At 40.6% G+C, this 17,622-nt stretch overlaps 1 protein-coding gene across 3 annotated transcripts in view; it reads right to left on the reverse strand.

Annotated features, from left to right (window-relative positions):
* ARVCF (ARVCF delta catenin family member) overlaps nt 1-17,622 on the reverse strand; it is a 168,737-nt gene that overhangs the window by 70,224 nt on the left and 80,891 nt on the right. For all 3 annotated transcript variants that reach the window (XM_086623809.1, XM_086623808.1, XM_086623807.1), the window contains 2 exons: nt 12,953-13,560; nt 2,751-3,250 (listed from right to left, as the gene is read on the reverse strand). In XM_086623809.1, the coding sequence (XP_086479935.1) occupies nt 2,751-3,250; nt 12,953-13,560 (1,108 nt within the window). The remainder of the gene's footprint in view (nt 1-2,750; nt 3,251-12,952; nt 13,561-17,622) is intronic.

The raw sequence follows: 17,622 nt of genomic DNA on the forward strand, positions 1-17,622 counted from the left end.
CAGATCACCAAGTTAATGAGAGGCCATAGAGCTGTACTAAAGCCAAGGACTGACTCTCAAATTAGATGAGAATGATGCTCTCTTTTGCCAAAAAGCACCCTCTCTAGCTGCAAATAATGTGTCTTATTGTATACTCCTATGTCCCTCCTGTCCTGAAGGCCAGCAGTGTCCCACACTCAGCCAAGCAAAACTTCATGACTGGAAGTGCTCTTGAATCTGGACATCTGAATTATTTGAATTTCTTTAAATTATTTAAGTATCTTTGGAGAGCAGGATTATTTTCTCATTCGTCCACATCTGGGATGACTGGCTGATGATCACTATTCAGCTTTCAAACTGCAGCCAGTATTGAGTTAAAGAAATGTTAAACCACAGAAAAGTCAATGTGTCATACCAAATTTCAATTTGCAGCCTGTTAAAAGAAATAAACAAGCAAACCTTGTATGCTGTTGTCTTTTCTTCCTTCTCCCCCCCCCTCCCCCATTGCTGCAGAAGATCCCACAGATTTCACCCCAGACAGAATGAGAAACTTTCATGGCAAAGGTAGACTTTGGTTTATCACTAGGGACAAGTACCCTGATAGGAAGTCAAGACTTCTACTAGGAGAACATTGGAATTGTGATCTGAATTTTTGAGGCTGCAAAACACAGTCCTTTTGTAGCAGCCCTGGCTGAATGCTCCCTTTGCACTTCAAGTCGGCTCTTGTTTCATTCTGCTGACTTTCGGAGCTCATTTTTCGAATGGACAATTCCACATTATCAGCCGAGGCTTTGAACATTGACTGCAAGTACACCAACATCAGTCACAGGGGCATTGCTGGAATACTCTTCTCTTCTATACTGATGCTTGAATGTCTCACACCGGATCCGGTGATATCGTTTTAGAAGTGGAATGGAATTATTCCTGGTTAGGTGGAAATTAAATGCACGTCATCTGTTGCTGGACATCTGTTCAGGTTACTGCCCTGAGTATTCCTGGTGTTTCTCAGTAAGAGGAAACAAAGAGCTTTAAATAGCAAAAACCAAAGTGGAATAAAAATACAACATTTAATTAGCAGGAGGTACTGTCAAATGTAATGCATTTGAACTGCAAAACTAATTAATCAACTGGAAATCAAAGCAATCGCCATTTAGAGTGAAAAGGGAAAACATCCAGTTTGTTTTTGCCATCTCAAAAGTGACTGATTACCACTTAGCTTTATAATGATATTCCTTCAGAGTAAATTATAGACTGGCTTCTCCTTTCTTGCATCTAAAGAAATAAATTTATTCCTTCTCAGCACTCCAGAAATTAGTTTTGAGTAAACTAGAACAGTAGGTAAATAGATATTTTTTATTTTGAAAAAAGTAATAAATTTAGGTCAGCCATCATACTAAATGAGTGCAACAAATGCAATATAAATACTACTCAGAATTTCCATGTTAAGAGACAAAGCACAGACAACAATCAAAGCACAACCAACACATGATACTTATAGGTTCTCTGACAAAGCAGTCAGCTCTCCTTTACCAGCTCACTGGAAAAATATCCCTGCTGGTTTCTACACTGTATATTTAGACTTAAATATCTTCTAATAGCTGGGGAAGAACAGTTGGAACACTCAAGGCCACTGTTCATCTCAGAGAATTATGATTACCAGTAAAAACTTGGAGAGCTGCTATAATATTTTTGAGGCTATTATAGAATTATGATATTTCCTTCTAATGGCTTAATCCATGCTTGCAAGAGGGTCTGTCTGGAGAATTCAACACTGATAAGGTAGCTAAAAACAGTTTCAGCCCTGGACCCGTTTTCACACTCACAAAACTTTCTGAAAAATTCTCTTCTGGCACTGAAATTCTTTGCAACTGCCCTGGTCTCCATCCAAGCACCCCCTGCTGCTTCTGAAGAGAAAGGGAAATCCATTTCACTCCTCATGAGCTATGGGAGACTGAAGAACAATATATTTCTCCTTAGTTTAAAAGCTGACATACTTTTCCACCCTTTTCCACTTAATGGCTGAACTTTGAAACTTGGCATATGCTTTATTACTCTTTTTGGATGATGTTCAAGACTAAGATCAAATAAAAACCAGGTTGAATAATGGAGTTATAAGTAATTGAAAATTCCCTGCAAAGTGTGCACAAATTCAGTAACCTCAAAACGTAAGTCTCCCTTTCCCAATTACTGCAACTCCTGTGTCCAGAGCATCTCAACAGCAGACTCCACACTCTTTAAAATCCGAGTTTCCCAGCCCAGAAGTGCTGCAACTTTATACACAGCCTCAGAGCACCCTGCATCAGGGGCTGGAGACTGACTGTTCTATCGATATGAAGTAGTCAGGACATGGCAGCAGAATTGTTTTATAAGAGATTAACAAGGAAAGTTTTAGATTAGCATATCTTACCTCATGATTGTAATACACTGAGGGCAAGCACAGTACAAATTACCTGTCAATGAAGTTGCTATAACTCATTTAAGCTTCAGTAACTCAACCACATGCAGTTGCATGCTACATCCAAGAAGCATCATTCATCTCTCAGCAGCCAGGGAAACCCAAGTGTGCTACATACACAGATGATCTGAATTTCCTCCTGAAGGACAGGTTTGCCTTAGGCTTTCTCACACCACAAACATGGTGTGGCTAAAGAGACAGCTGCAGCCAGTGATCTAAATTCTCCTTCAATCCTCCAATCTCCAGAAATTCTTGGTCCTGAAGCTGAAAGCGCTCCTCTAAAGAATAAATCATTAAAGAAACTACAGCCACTGACCTGTAATTAGCTCTCTGACTTCCATGTCATTTGTTTTTCGCAATAGTCTGATCAATGCAGGGATCCCATCACAGTTCTTTATAGCCACTTTGTTTTCATTATCCTTCCCGTAGGAGATGTTTCTGAGAGCCCCACAGGCTTTACGATGGACCTCCGGCTTTGGATGATCAAGTAGGCCCACCAAGATCGGTATCCCTTTAAGATGTCTCACGTCCTTTTTGATTTTATCGTTCTCATAGCACAAGTGCTGCAAGTAGGCTGCGGCGTTAGACTTAACTGGATCAATAGGGTGGCTGAGCATGGCAATTACTTCGGGGAGGTCAGGGTCCCTCCACCGGGGGTCTTTGCGAATGCTGTCAATAGAGGGGGAGCGCTTGCCCAGACGGTCAATACTAGCCATGCTTCCTCTCTCTGGCTGTGCCAGTGGTGCTGCATAGCCACCATGAAGGTAAGGGATCCTCTCTTCAACCATCTCTGTCTCGATGGGGTCATCGTAGCCCCTGTAAGAAGCAACAGTCCCAAGAGAAACGAAAGGGAGAAAAAACAAAAAAGCACATTTAAACACTCTGTACCTCTGAATCAGTATGGAGATTTCAGCTGTGAGCAAACATTTTAATATCACAAACATCATTAGGGGCAGCATATTTACACTTTCAAATAATTTATTTGTAGTAACTTGAAAATTAACCATAGCTGAGTACTCAGCAGCAATGGGACCAGAGCACAGTATCTGTTTGGCTAGCAACAAAACAATGACAGGAACTGCACGGCATCAAACAGATTGCTTTCATTTCGGTCACTTAGCAAAACAATTATGGTAGAGCTGGATTGCATTTAGTAGGAAACACTGAGCTTCATTAATGCTGCTACTTCTGCAAGAAACCAAAACACTAATTAAAGGCATTCGAGGCGTGGGCAGAGACCACAGACTTTTCAGTGAATTTGATTTCAGATCAACAGATCTCACATTTCAACATAATTTCCATATTGATGCTCACACAAGTATAGTGAACTCATTGATATATATAACAATGTCAAAGATGATGGAAAACCTAAGTCCTGAATCTAAACATGTTAAAAAAAAAACAAAACAGTATCTTGTACAGAATTACTTGGAATACAGGTAAGAGGCTGATGTCAAGAGACCTGGGTCCAGTGTTTAACACCAGGGTAATTTTTTTGACATCCAAAACAAGCCTGGTACTCTGAGCTTTCCCGCTCAGGATGGCAACTAACCTGGATATTAGACACTTTAAGATCGTTCATAGCATCAGAATGAACAGCAGCCACCTTGTGCCATCATTCACCGTGTGTAACTGAACTAGCATCAGTCACAACCAGCTAACACGCCTACTCAGATATTACTGTCTTAGTTCACACAAAGGGCAAAGTTACAATCAACACAGTTGAAAACATTCTAACACAGTACATTCTCACTCTACAAACGCCCATATTCTTTTTTTTCTTAAAAAATAAAAATCAGTATTTGACAAATACTTCTCTTTCTTTTAACAACCACTGCTGCAACAATAACCTCTAACCTTTGGAAAAAAATCCGCCCTCTCCAATCGCTTCCTACAACTAGCTGTTAAAGATGGAACATTTCTGCAAGAGATTTGTAAGGAAAGGCATTTACAACTTCAGAATTTGTTTTTGAGATTCACTTCATCCCTTATTCAAAGTGACACCTTTCATCCTCCAGGACACGCAGAGGAGCTTCAGCGCACGTACCGTGCACCTGCCCGGGAGACAATCCTTAAGTCCTTCGGAGAAGTACAAAAGGAAATCTGAAGCTTGCACACAATGACCCACTGGTCATAAATTCTTCAATTTTATATGTGAATAAGCCCACAGGGCAATAAGGTGACTTGCACCCAAGAGTTATAAACTCCTACAAGCCCTTCCATCTTTGCAATCTCTCCTTTCTCAGGCCTTGCCCCAAAGGCTCACACCAGCTCGCAAACCTGGCTGAGAAGGATGAAGAGCTGAGGCGATCCACTGGGGAGCTGCATCAGAATTCGAATTAATCCCACTGTTTTAAACCTCAAGTCCAGAAGATGATTCTTCTTCATCCTCCCTTCCCTCTAATACTACTTAATACTACTCTTAATACATGTGAACATAAATTGACTTCTTAGGCACTGGAACAGGTTGCCCAGAGAAGCTGTGGATGCCCCATCCCTGCAAGTGTTCAAGGCCAGGTTGGATGAGGCTTTGAGCAACCTGGTCTAATGGAGGGTGTCCCTGCCCATGGCAGGGGGGTTGGAACTAGATGATCTTTGAGGTCCCTTCCAATCCTAACCATTCTATGATTCTTATATATTTTATTTTTTTTTTTTAAACAGCAGCAGCTTTTTGCCCTACTGTTTTTTTCCTGGACAGATTAGCTGTGTTCTCAGTATTGTAGTTACCTCAGTCAAGCAAGTAGTTTTAATTGCTACAAAAAGATTCTTAAAAACTTTCATTTTAAGCACTGACTGATGTTACAGAACAATTTCTGATGTCACACTGAAGGAAGCATAGACCATTAGAGCTCAGAAAGAAAATGGAGCTTGCTGTTATCCTAAAGGGACTGCTAATTAAACTAGGCTCTGGGGAGAAGAGCAACTGGAGGTGGAGACTGAACTAAGTCTTGTACAATTAACGCTTTCAATGTTAAAAGCACCTCCAGTGACTTTAAGCTGCTTTAATTGCTGTTCTAAACCATAAACTGAATGAAAGGATAAAAATGGGCCAGTATCCAAAACTCAGAATGAATCTGAAGAAATCCTTTTATCGATGCAGTTATTTGTGTATGTATAATTCAGTACTCGCTCTACGCAGTAATTTACAACGTCGGGACAGCCGTTGTATTTTGTGTTACAGAACAAAGCTGTTTCCATCTTTCCAAGAAGAAAGTATCAACACTGAAAAGATTTACTTTTGTACATACACACAGGGCAGAAGTAATAAAAAACACTCCTTAACTAGTCCTCAAACAAAATTCCAGTTTTACATATGCAAATTTGGGACAACCAGCATTAAAACTACAAGAAAAAAAATCATTTCTCAAACTCATCCTCATGTTAAATTCTTTGACTGCATAAAAGAAATAGCAGAAGACTAATTTTAATAATTGCCCTCTGCACAGCTGTTGCTGGCTTGACTCGGTAACTCACAATTCAGCACGGCTCAGTCCTACGAGCTGCCCACAAGATAACTGCTCACCTCCTCAATTACACTGGCACAATTAAGTTTTTCTCTCCTTCTCGTTCATGCAAATACACAAAGATAATTATCGTCTTGGGATGCAGTTTGTTTGCCTTATTTCCATGAAGCCTTCCAAACAGAACGACACAGATGGGCCCACCTTCCTCATGCTGTATCAGAGAGTCATAGAACGGTTTGGGATTGGAAGGGACCTTCAAGATCATCTAGTTCCAACCTCCCTGCCATGGGGAAGGGACACCCTCCACTAGACCAGGTTGCTCAATGCCTCATCCAACCTGGCCTTGAACACTTGCAGGGACGGAGCATCCACAGGTTCTCTGGGCAATATGTTCCAGTGCCTCACCACCCTTAGTGAAGAATTTCTTCCTTAGATCTAATCTAAATCTCCCCTCTTTCAGTTTAAAGCCATTGCCCCTTGTCCTATCACTACATACCCTTGTAAAAAGTTCCTCTCCATCTTTCCTGTAGGCCCTTTCTAGGTATGGAAGGCTGCTATATAAGATCACCCCAGAGCCTTCTCATCTCCAGGCTGAACAGCCCCAACTCTCTCAGCCTGTCTTCATAGTAGAGGTTCTCCAGCCTTCAGATCATCTTCATGGCCCTCCTCTGGACCCACTCCAGCAGCTCCATGTCCTTCTTGTGCTGCGGACTCCAGAAATGAATGCAGTATTCCAGGTGGGGTCTCATGAGAGCAGAGTAGAGGGGCAGAATCACCTCCCTTGACCTGCTGGCCATATTTCTTTGGATGCAGCTCAGGATATGGTTGGCTTTCTGGGCTGGTATCCTCTCCCCTGTGCCACACAAAGCTCCTTGGTTTCATTATGTTTGTCCAAAATAAAACTTCAGAGTTGGGACTTTAAATTGCAGCACTGTCGTAACAAGAGAGCACCATATAATTCTTCTACCAACAATACTAACTTTTTTTTAATTGTTAATCACTAGTTCTTAACTATGAATGTGAGTATCTGAAGAATCAGTCATTTAAAAGAAAAAAAGAATAAGAAAAAAGATCACATCCCAACTTGCTACTTATTCTAACAAAGCTTTTTTTAAAAAAAGGGTTATTTCTTCCATCGTTCCGATACAAAGCCACTGATGCACCAAAGACAGCCAACAAGCTTTGATGATTCTTGCCTTTGATGATCACTCTCTGATGAAATCCCCAGGACACCGAGCTGGGCTAGAACAGGATATGGGAAGATGCTAAGTGTTTCATGCTGCAGGAAAGAGGTTGCATTCCTCAGTGCCGTGGGTACGGAGAGCTGCAGATGGTTTAAGAGGAATCACGCAGGTGGTGGTGGGGAGGGCAGCATTGCTTAGAACCCAGAGGCTACTGCTCCGTGGTGAAGTGGTGCCCAGAGCACGTACTGCTGGCCCCATCCTCACAGCAGAAGCAAAGCATCCTCAAGGAACGAGACCATGAATTGTAAGTGACTTTTAAGAACTGTTGGCCTTTTCACACAGTCCCATTCCTACATGAACTGTTCACTTGTAACTCTGCTCCTGCCAATCTCAACCTGATTCTGCTGGACCATATCCTTAGTCAAATAAGATTGTAAGTCTAACACAACCATCTTAGTACACAGACAGTTAATTTGAAACAAGACAATGTCTCTCAAGAAAGAGAAAGGCTGAACACAGGGAATGCCATTGCTGAAATAAGCCCACACAGGTCAGATCCAACATACCTCTGCGGGGTGAAATGGTGTCAATAGTTGGCCAGCCACTGGTTACTGCACCAGTAACAAAATGCAACAGCTTTACTTGGCAGCAAAGTTAACACCTGGACACTTGGCCCTTCAAGACCCTGAGAGAAACTCTGACATCCTGGTAATGAACTTCAGAGCTGTACAAGAAAGCTCAGCGAAGGTAAGTATCACACCAATTCAGATTCACATGACTAAATACAGTGATCAAGCCTGGAGAAGGTACTAAAAAAAAAAAAAAAAAAAAGAAAAACTCAAAATAACCCACACTGTAATTAAAGGAAAAGAGTCCTAAAATATTTTACAAGGAAGCTCTCTAAATACTAGCTTTGCCACTGCTTAACAGCATTGAAGGGAAGCAGCTCACCAAGACAGATCGTCTGCAAAGGAGCACAACAACTGATCGGGCAGGATAACGCAGAACCACCACGAGCTGCCTTGGCAGGAGACCCCCAGTCTGTGCGAGCGAGGGTGGTCTGGCCCAGGTCAAGTCCCATCTCCCTCCTTTGGCAGAGGGCCTGGGGGGTCAGGAGAGCAGGCAAGGCAAAGGGTGAAGAAGTCAAAAGCAAATATCTATCAGGGAGTTAAACACATCCAGTTTCTGAAGACAAACGAGTAAAATTAGCAACTCATTTACACACAGAAAGAGTAAAGAAATCCTCTAACTCGGACTTGTGGGGGCCAAATGTGATTTTTCACTTTCACACCAGCAAAGCAACGACACTGGAAAGGTAAATCACCTGACACAGAAGGACTAACAAGAGCTTCAGTAGATAGAGTCATCCATGATCCGGAGGCCAAGAGCTCTTTACTCTTGAGACTGAAGAGACCTGCGTATGCCAGGGCTGCTGACTACACGCATCTTGCCCTCCGTCTGTCTGTGGCAGGGCAGCTGAGCTTTCAGGATGCCGTGGGTCTCACTAATCACCTATCTCGGGGAATTGATCAAAACACATTCTAGCACAGATAAAAACTGGGAGAGAGCTTGCGGATTTATCTTCCTTGTGGCTTCAACATAGGCACATTTGAGGAAACAGGTGAAGGATTTACACAGTTAATCCTCAACAATTTATACAAGTATTACATTCACCACAGTTTGCAGCTGGTGTCTGCTTAGGAGAAAAGACCAGAAAGGCTTGGGATTTCAGTAGGGAACTTTGTACCAAACATCCGAGAGGAAATCTAAACACTTTGCAGAATGAGGTCCTACTTTTGCCAGCCTCTGTTCCCTGACAGAAGGATGCAAAAAAGGATGCAAAACTGGACCAAAACCTCTCTGAGACAAGTATGAGTTAGAGCCATATGGCTAAAACACTGAAGTCGGATTGACTGGAGCCACCTAAGAGCTACTAATGGATGAGCTGACTCAGGCTGCAGCCTCCCATATAAAACACAGCCATACATTGGTCTGCTGCTACCTGCATCCAGATCAACTCCCACCAAATTCACTTTAAGGAGGAACCTCAGGAAAAAACCTCAAATCTTTTCCAAACTAACTGCATTTTTTGCTTTACCCTTTTCTGCCCAGGTGTCTCCATACACTCCTGCCCCAAACTAGACAAGATCCCAAGGTCGACTACATCCTGGTGTCACACTTACGGTTGGTCATTAAACCAAAGAGGCCAACATACAGTGTGAGGTGAGTCCTCAGCTTTAAAGACATCTGCTTGAGTGCTGCTGTGAGACCACACTTGAAATGAGTGAAGACAGGCCAGAAATGCTGACTGAAACTTTATCTACAAATATAAGCCTTTATATTCTAGACTGAAAAAAACTCCAGAACATGAATAACGTGTGTAATACCAATATTCTCACACTGTCTGTACGTAACAGAAGCAAGAGAGACCTAGTGTTACAGTTCCTTCATCTAAAATCTGGCTCGTTTCCTGGTAAAAATAATTTAGACCATGGAGTGACCAACGAATATAGTTTCAGTTTCTTAGATCAGGCTTTTGTCATGGAAAATTTAACAGCAGAAAACTGTTTTGTTGTTGATTTGGTCAACATTAAAAATTCATATCCTGTCTAGTCTGGAATAACAACACTGGCAATAGCTGCTCCAGTTTTTAGGAAAAAATAAGTCCCATGAATGCTAGTACAAGCGCAAACTGTAGTACTCCAGTCTGGAAAGAAATTACCACAGAGGCAAGAGACAAGAAGCTGAACAGAAGATAATTTACAAAAATAGGATTAATTATGAATTGCCACTTTTCTTGTCCATTTGTGTTAACTTCAATTTAATGATTAAAAACTACTCAAACAACAGTAGGGATGTTTTTCTGAATTAAAAATATTCAGTACTTCCTGTTTCTCTTTGGAAAACAACTGTATACAAAACACCTAGCAAGACCGTAAGACTACACATTTTTAAAGACTATAATTAAAAAACCTCCTAAATTAATGAAGGCAACCTACCAAATGAAGGAAAAAAGGGCATAAAACCAATTAAAGATGTGTAAATACCTTCAAAAGCAAATTTGAGTAATATTAAATCAGTATTATACACCCCAAATGCCTTTCTCTCACCCTAATTTATTATGCAATCTGACTTAAACCAAGCCAGAGCACATACTGAGAAACAAAACATTAAGTGCCAGGTATTCTTGAAGAAAATAATATATCCTACAGCAGAGACTCAGTATAAAAGAAAACAAGACACAAACTCAGCCACAAGCACTGAAGAGACAACAAAGGGAATATTTGCCTTTGTGCACTTGGCTGGATTTGTAGATGTTTGTGAGAAGGCACATTTTTCCCCAGTTTAAAATGAAATACAAGTAGCTTAAAATGAGGCTGCTGATGATAGAAGGAGAGCACAATAGATACTTATCTCTACGATCAAACGGAGCAGGCAAGGGATGGAAAGAACAATCTGAACTTGTAATCCCCTTGACTAGGATCCCCTCCAGACACAGCTGGTTGCCTCCTTATCACACAGGAGGTGAGACTCACTACCACAGATTCAGATGAGAAACCTCCGTTCAGTTCTCTCAGACAGAACGGCATCAAAACGATGAACCAACAGCAAGGACCCTTATTCTACTTCTAAACTATTAACAAACGAGGGCACCACTTAACTAGGAAGAAAATGAGAGAATAACCCCACAGTAAGTTAGCCAACAGAAGAATTCTGTTCAGAATACAGTGAGGATGCCCAAGCCGAAAGTCAGTGTGCTGTGGATAATCTTCAAACAGTGCTATTATACCTACTTTACACATACAAACTTTTTGAAATCAGAAAGTGCCATTACTTTATAACATTAATTTCATCATTTTCACAAGGAATAACTTATTTTAAAAAACCTAGAGAGGAATAATCAAGTAGTAATTACCCTCGTCTAGTACAAAGCACTATTTGTAGTCTTTAGTTTCTTGCAGATCAGTAGCTTATCTGAAACACAGGTTTATTGAATTGTTCAAGTATTTCTTTGAAATGTCAAAAAGTAACTATTTATGAAGAGGCCCTCATACAATCATCTTACATTCTCACCAGCTAAAGTTTGCTGCCACAGTCAGGCTAATTATTTGTCAAAGCCTCTTGATCATATTAAATAAGGAAAAAAAAAAATCACAACAAAAGAAATGTAAAACAAAAATTGTAAATTGGTCCTATCCAAACTGCAAGGAACAATAAATCAAAGGAATGTTTTTTTCTAAAAAAAAGACTTTAAAAATGCAAATGGATAGATAGGTTCTAAGAATACATTTAATTATTCATTGTGCATACAGTTTGAAAAACATTAATAAAAATTTAAAAGCACTTCTGACTGACTGTTTTTAACAAGAACCATAAACTTGCTTAGATGCAGGGGAGCACCAATTAAAGTTTGATAGATTGATCAGTATTTTGGCACCCACTGGCTTGCAGCTATTCCCTTTAGCTCCGTAATATGTTGATGTGGTTCCACTGGTTGGTAAGCTTACAAGATCAAAGATATCACAAGGGACTTAAAGAGGGTTCTGGGAGATACGCCTTGACACTTTTGTCTCTTTTTTTCTTTAAGATATAGATGACAATTTGCAGGTGCTTGATTCCATTTAGCTTTAAAATGAACTTCCAGAAATGTGAAGGAAGATAAAGCTATGAAAGTACAAATGAAACCACAAATGACATAACATCTACAAGTAGGAGTGCTCCAAGACAAGAGAAGGAAAAGCCCAACCCAAATCCCACTGACAACTACCGCTGATGAAGTGAAGCCTTCGGTCGGAAGTATTAAGTCTAAAGACCACATACACACAGAGACAGGTGACTTCCAGACTCTCTTTACAGCTCTGGAAACTACTCTAAATTAGAAGGAAAATGACGAGAACTAAATCCATATCAAAACATGAATCATGAGGATACAATTTCATGCAGGCACGGGCAAAAGATTGTACACTACTTGGAAAACAAAGTATACAAGTTTGTCAGGTTCATACTCAGATGACTTGAAGCTCAGTAATAAGACTCTTCCCAAGCTTGGGTTTTGGTTTTTTTTTTTTTTTTTACTCCAAACGCAAGAGCTGATAGCTGCAAGCCCAGCATCAACAACTAATATCATAAAACACTGCATAAAATAGAACATCCCTTGGAAAGGGATCGAACCAGAAGTAATTTGTGACTGGTCACTTTAGTTACATTAAGTGCAACACAGATGCTCTTATCTCCCCTTTATATAGGCACAGAACAAAATAACAATCTCCTCTTACAAAATGTTCAAGTACTTGAGTGAGGTTCAGCACAATCTGGTCACACAGCTGAGGGTGTGCAGTTAGCACAGGATCCGGAACTGAGGCTGTCAAACACCTCACAAAACAGCTTTTATACAACATGGCATCCCTTCACCACCAGGTATCAGCTCGTCTGCAACCCCAACCAGCTGTTTAAAATTTTTGTTTGGCAGACGTGCACGTAACCAGACCTGTCAGAAGTCACACAGATACAAATCCCTTTTTCAACTTGCTAGTGTGGGATGGCTCTGGGACAACACAATGCAGTCAAAACTCTCTTTTAGGAAGAGGAAAACAAGTAAGTTTGCCCTCTAAGTGATCATCTCTATTTCTAAATTCAACCTAAACTAAGCAGCTCAGAAACAACGTGAAAGGGTTCTTCAGCACTACCCTCACTCCTTTCTGTATTTCATGTGTGTTTTGCTGTTATTTATGGGCTAATGAAATGATGGGTCCTACCTTTTTTTCTCTCAAGCAATTCCAGAACTTACCAGACCATTGAGTTCAAATGGACATGTTCAACTAAGCAAAATAGCTACAGATAGTATTGTAAAAAAACCAAATGGGTTTTACCTTCCTTTGTGAGGTCTTCCTCTCTCTGGCACACCTGCAGATGTCCTCCGGTTCACAGTGGAGTAATCAGGATCTAGTTCATATCCTTCATCATCTACTCCAAGGCTGCGGTTATCATCTTCCAGTCCATAGGGCTCTGGCTGGAAGCGTTCTGGCTGGGAGCGGTTCAAGTCAACGTTGCTACCCACTGGCACCTGAGGCTGGGCAACAGGACCATAGTTATCCCTTCTGCTTGGCAAAGTGAAGCTACCATCATCTGGCCGGTAACTGTTTCCTGGCACGTAGGCATAGCGAGGACGGTAGTTGACACCACGAGACAAGCTACCGTAGTTGTCAGATAGATCTCCATAACCGTCGTGACTGATGTAAGGGCGATACTGGCCTTCGTGGCTTTCAGCGTAAGAATCGTTGTAGCTGTTGTAAGATCGGGTTAACGTGGATGATGCTTGTGGTGTGATGTACCGCTCCCCATTCTTCATGTACCTTCTGTCTATTGAATCTGTGTAGCTTCCCATGGGAGACGAGCCATCCATGGAGGGCAGGCCATCGGGCCCAAGTGGCACCTGACGCACTGTTCTGGTGGTGACTGTTTTGACCATTTTGGTAACCTGTGAAGAAGTAGCCAATAAATATGTTAGTTTTCCGCTTGCTGCACAATGTGATGAGATATATGGGGAGCTAGAACAGTAAAACAGGGAGACAGCATCACAAAGCTACTAGAGTGACATGACTGTTGAAAGGAAGCACTGGTGTACTCACAAGTTCACCTATTAGGTTTAGCATCTAATACTGGGAAAATATTTCTAAAGAAAGCTGAAAAGACAGGCCTAGAACCAGAGTTAAGTGCATTTTGGGGCTCTTGCTACCAAATCAAACATTCTGCAGTCACATGACAGCATGTGGAAGCAATATGAAGTCATTACACCAGTTCAAACTTGACCAAAATGTTTCCAGGAGGCATCTTTCCTAGAGCAGACTTTACAATGTTAAGGAGCCACAGCCTGTTCTCCCACGTTAGCGTAAATACCACATCACGCTCTCTAGTTTAACAGAAGTACAGTTATATGCTCTTGCCTGATCAGGATCAAGTTTTTACCACTGTGTAACTTGATGGAGCTAAAATTTGGTAGTAATATTTAAGAAACCATGATCTCAAAAGAGAAAAGTTTCAGGCTTCCAGCTTTTGGACAGCACAACTACTTTCTCTTTTACGATGTGCTTACATCTGACTATGATCATACCACCCAACAGGTAGTTAGTGTCATTCCATCATTTTGGTGACTAAGAAATTTGCAATAATGAGCACCAATGTCATGCTTCTTTTGCAACCGCAACTATTCTAAGCATACTGGGCTAGACAAGTTTGTTTAAAACATTAAAAGAAAAATCTGCACACAAATACATCTTTATCTTCTTTTTCCTGTGAATCACATTTCATTTCAATACAGATAGCATCAGACTATTTCACATAACCGACAAAAACTGGAAATGCTAAGTGTACAGAGGGCACTTGTGTTGAAGGTTTCTTGCTAAAGGGTTAAGAACAAAGACTCCTCAAGAGTTTCCAAGAACATTCTGCCTTCAAGGGAAAGGTCTGGCAATCTGAGTAAGACAGCGTTGGACAAAAGCCACTACTATTTGCAAGCTAGCAAAGGAACTTCTGTTTTGGTTGGTATCTGGGGTCCATCAGTTTCTGTACTGTCTTCCAGAGTGACCAGCAAAAGCTGTTTTGGAGAGAACACAAAGTCCAGCAGAAGCCAATCTATCCTTGGGTTACCTTAACCCCAATAAAGTTACTTTAACCTATAAGAGTTACCTGAACCCTAGTAAACAGTGACTTTCAGCCCTTTGTAAACAAAACAAACTAAACAACAACACAACGCACCCGCAAAGATGAGAAGGAGAATCAATCCACCAGATAGTATCGCACACAGGGAAGAGAGGAACACAAAATAAAATTGTTAAGAGATATTTTGGGTTTCTAAAGTATTAGAGGTAAATAAGCACCGGTAAACGACATTTTTCTTCAGGTAAGCCACAGAATCAAATGGGTACATCAAGAGAAACAATAACTATAACATGTACTCCTGGGTAGCTCAGTGGCTCTCAAGTTCAAATAAATATTTTGACCTATAGCCTCTGATTTGAACATTTAGATCGGCACCATATTAGCCAAGCTGCTGCTAAAGCAAAGTAATTAGAGTACATCTCTTGAAGTGGCTCCAGACATGTCCTCTAGCCAGATGTTTTCACACAGAAACCCCAAATAGAAAAAATTCACCCAAACAGCATTTCTCTTCCTTGAGACATCTGTGAGCAAATGATACTCCAGCCTAATGAAGTAACGAAATCCTGCAAGACTGAAAGCTGCACAAACGGCTCTCCACCAACAGCACAATTAAACACCACCATGACGCTGAATAAAGCACAGCCAGGTACCAACATGACCTTAGTCTCTAATTCAGGCCAGAGCTGAAGGAATTTTCCTCTTCAACCCAAAGGTAAACATCAGGAAAGATGTTACCTTCCACACCTCTGAATCCTCTTTTTTCCTTTCTTTAAAAGCACACATTTTAATGATGAAAATAAAGGAAACTAGAAACTAACCATTTATTTCACAACAGAATCCAACAGTGGGTTTTGCTTATTACCTGCACACAATACTTCTACTTTCCACTCAGTTATCAGCATGACTGCTGTCATGGCATTCATAAAACCAGACAGCATTTAGTGAAGAAAAAGAGCTGGCGTAGCTTACAGTAGCTCTTTGTAAAGTGGATATACACAAGGCAAGACAGCTCAGTATTCTCCCACTCGAGTATGAAACAAAAGTTTTATTCAAAGTAATACGCTCATAAGTGATCTTCTAAGAGTAGAAAAAGCAACACTTCTCAGGCCTGAAATATGCGAGCTTTGCAAAGCTGTGACAAAACTGGATGCAAAGTGCTGGATCTTTGTTTTCTTGAATTTGGGAACCAGTAACGGGAACACCAGGAAGTATGGTAGCATTTCAAGGATTTGATGAATCAGAAATCGATACTTTTGCCCAGGAAGGAACAAAGAGGCAGTTTTCCAGATGACAAGACGAGGACTCGCATAACCTCACAAAGCCCTTTCAGCAATATTCAATGGGACCTACATATTTTAAATCTAATTCCGAGTTTTGCTTTTCAAGACATACGTTGCCATGCATGCATAATTTGTCGTGCAATTTTTCATAAAGTTGTGAAGATCAGACAATGCAAGACACCAAATACACCACGTCTGACAGCAGAAATAACACAAAAGAAGGAACAAGCTTTGACCTGCAGCATCCTTGGACAAAGGCTGCTGTATGTCTTCACCCAGCATTCCTACTGACAGTTCTGGACTCTTGCTCATTTTTGACTGTTTAATGGGTTTTTTTTGCAAATCACTGTTACTGTCAAACAGGACAAGGTAACACAACGCAGAAACGATATGGTAAGGACAACTGTCTACCAATATTAAGCACATGTACACAAAAAAATACAAAACAGAATTTCAGAACACTTTGAAAATCAATTCCTAGACAATTTGTTTACCAGTTACACTTAATGAGATTTTCACCATGCTCTGGTACTCTACAGAGTATTTACAGATTTTTTTATATATATATATATGACCAATACAGAATGCAGGAGATTGGGGGAAAAATTTCGAATTATCAAATTAATTTGCCTTACTTCCAGTCTTCAAGACTAGCATGGTGTTTTCAATAGCTGTGGTTTGGCTAGTCAAAAAGACACACTTAGCATCACCCAGCACATGGAAAAACAAGTTTAGGATGTTAGCAGAGCTTCACCTCTATCACTTTCTGAATGCTGCCCCTATTAACAAGTGGAAAGAATCAGGACAATCAAAACCCCCTTGTCAGATACATAAAAAGGAACATTTCACTCAAGCATTAAAGTACATATTTCTCATGGCATAAAAGCATTCAGTAATGCTAAAGGTGTTATGAAAGGGGAATCAAACCGAGACTTTTTATGTCTTCAGAGAGAGGGAGTATTGGCACTCATACCTCATTTGTCAGGGGTAAGCATTGAGATAGAAGATTTATCATGTGATAAACAGACTTTGTTGCCTACAGAACAATAAAGGGAAGCTTTTCAGAAGCAATTAGCCAGCAGACAGAGGAACGTCCATTTATTAGGTTTCCAAGCAAAAAAAACAACCCCAACAAACCAAACATCTTTATTTCAGGAAATCCAGCTCAAGGGAATGTTTCTTTTATATTTCTTAAAAGAACACAGGCAGTCTTCAGCAGCTGGCAGCACAGTATTCTTCTCTCCCAACATTTTTGTGGTTTCCTAAATACCGATCCATTAGCCAGACAGAATGAAGCTATTCCAAATGGGAGTCCCAGCAGACTATCTTATCTGAGACACACGAACCTCCAGATGCACTCAATCTCGAGAAGGATTTATTAGCATGAACTCCTCACTACAGATATGCTCTAATGAAAAATTTAGAGATACAAATTACTTTAAGAAAGTGTAATTTGACTTCCTATGTTTACTTTCCATCTCTAAAGAAAATTTAAAGACTTTTTTTAGCCCAATTACAAATCAAAGATGCTCAATTGTTTCGTTGCTACAATCTCAGATCACCAGATAAAAGCTTCAGATTACTTCCCTATGAAGAGGTTG

Source organism: Tauraco erythrolophus, chromosome 19 (genome assembly GCF_009769465.1).
Source record: "Tauraco erythrolophus isolate bTauEry1 chromosome 19, bTauEry1.pri, whole genome shotgun sequence".
In the NCBI taxonomy this organism is placed as follows: domain Eukaryota; kingdom Metazoa; phylum Chordata; class Aves; order Musophagiformes; family Musophagidae; genus Tauraco; species Tauraco erythrolophus.